The 1,581-nt window shown below is 50.1% G+C and overlaps 1 pseudogene across 1 annotated transcript in view; it reads left to right on the forward strand.

The window, feature by feature from the left end:
• Positions 1-241: 241 nt before the first annotated feature.
• The window catches only part of TEOVI_000760700:pseudogene, a 1,625-nt pseudogene continuing 285 nt past the window's right edge, over positions 242-1,581 (forward strand). The window contains exon 1 of the mRNA in view: positions 242-1,581. This exon is cut by the window's right edge and continues 145 nt beyond it. Within this exon, the coding sequence occupies positions 242-1,581 (1,340 nt within the window).

Here is a 1,581-nt window from a genome sequence, read left to right on the forward strand (position 1 = left end):
CAAACTTTTTCACCGTATGGTCCTCAGCTTGCATCTGTTTGTGGCAAAAAAACGAAAACACAACAGCAATCATACATGGACCTGATTCATCCCTCCACGTGCCATAGCAAGTGAAGCCAACAGCAGGGCCGCTTAACGTTTATTACCCCAGATCCACCATTTTGGAGGACAGATTAGTAACCACAAATCAAACGACAGGGAAGCAGTACCACTACAAATGCCCCAAACTTCGCGGATCGCGCTATTTGTAGTGTTACAAACACTAGGTGCCATCGGGAATGTCGTTCAAAACTCTAATCGGAGGGAATACGACACGCTATGCACATTTATCGGACTGGCCGAAAGCGGTATAGAAGTTCCTGACGTAGAAGAGACGTACAAAAAAAATTACGACTATATTCAAACAATAAACATGTCAGTCAGCCTACCAAGCTGGCGGTCGATGTTCTTCAAAGGGCCACAAAAAACAGACTGGCATGACACACCGGCAAGCGCAAAGCAGGATGGCAAGGGCTATGAAGAAATGTGGTCGACGTGGCTCGACGCAGCGCAGAAACTAGCGCAAGATCCACTACCAAATAACATAAAGGATTCAGCAGCACTTAAACTTTCACCCGAAGGGGCTGCTCACGTCCGGCCGATGATCAAGGCGTTGGCCGCAAAGGCGAGCCGCCTAAAAGCGGCATTGACCGAACTAGATCCAGAAGCTAGAAAACTCACAGCGGATGCAGCAATAAAAACATTAAAGGAAGCTGCGTAGGGCAAAGACAACAAGAAAGCAAGCGATGTAGCGTCAACCGACGCGCTTGGCGGCAATGTAGCGACCGACAACAGAGAAAACAGCTGCAAGGCAGCGACTGGAAACACGGCAGCAAAATCGGTACTCGCAACACTAGCCTGTCTCTGCCTAAAGCCAAGCGGAGGGAGCCCAGCAGGAGTATGCACCGAGAAAGCGGAAGGCAGCGGGACATGGAACTCAGGGAGTGTCGCACCGACAGACCCGGATGTACAAGCCATCGCAAACAGCTGTCCCTCACTAAAAAATGCCGAAAACAAAGCGGAGCTGCTGCGGCAGGCAATAGCAGTGCTGCCAACCCTAATCACAACTGACACTACTCATGGTTACCTTGGATCGTTCAAGGCGACCAACTGCAATGGCACGCAAACAAACGGATTGTGCGTAGAATTGGACGACTACCCAGCAGACACAAAAGCTGGGCTAGCCAAGCTGCCATGGCTCACGGCGCTGACAACGCTCTCAAGCCAGCTAATTCAGCGAGCCGCCTATAACACAGCACAGGCAGAACTAGTCAAGCACTTAGCGGCGGAAAAAAGCCAGTTAGAGCACCTGCTCGTCGAACCAATAAAGATAGCGACCACCGAAAAAACCCTGGGTGCTGATGGAAGTGCAAGTGAATCACCACAAAACCAAAAAAAATGCGACAAACACCATGCCAACAAAGACAATTGCACCAAAAATGGCTGCGATTATGATGAAAACGCAAAAGATGGCAAGAAATGCAAACCGAAGCCGGGAAAAGAAAACACGGCAGCAGGAACAGGAGAGGGAGCTGCAGGGGG

The sequence above is a fragment of the Trypanosoma equiperdum genome, assembly GCF_001457755.1.
Source record: "Trypanosoma equiperdum strain OVI genome assembly, contig: ctg_1653, whole genome shotgun sequence".
In the NCBI taxonomy this organism is placed as follows: Eukaryota; Euglenozoa; class Kinetoplastea; order Trypanosomatida; family Trypanosomatidae; genus Trypanosoma; species Trypanosoma equiperdum.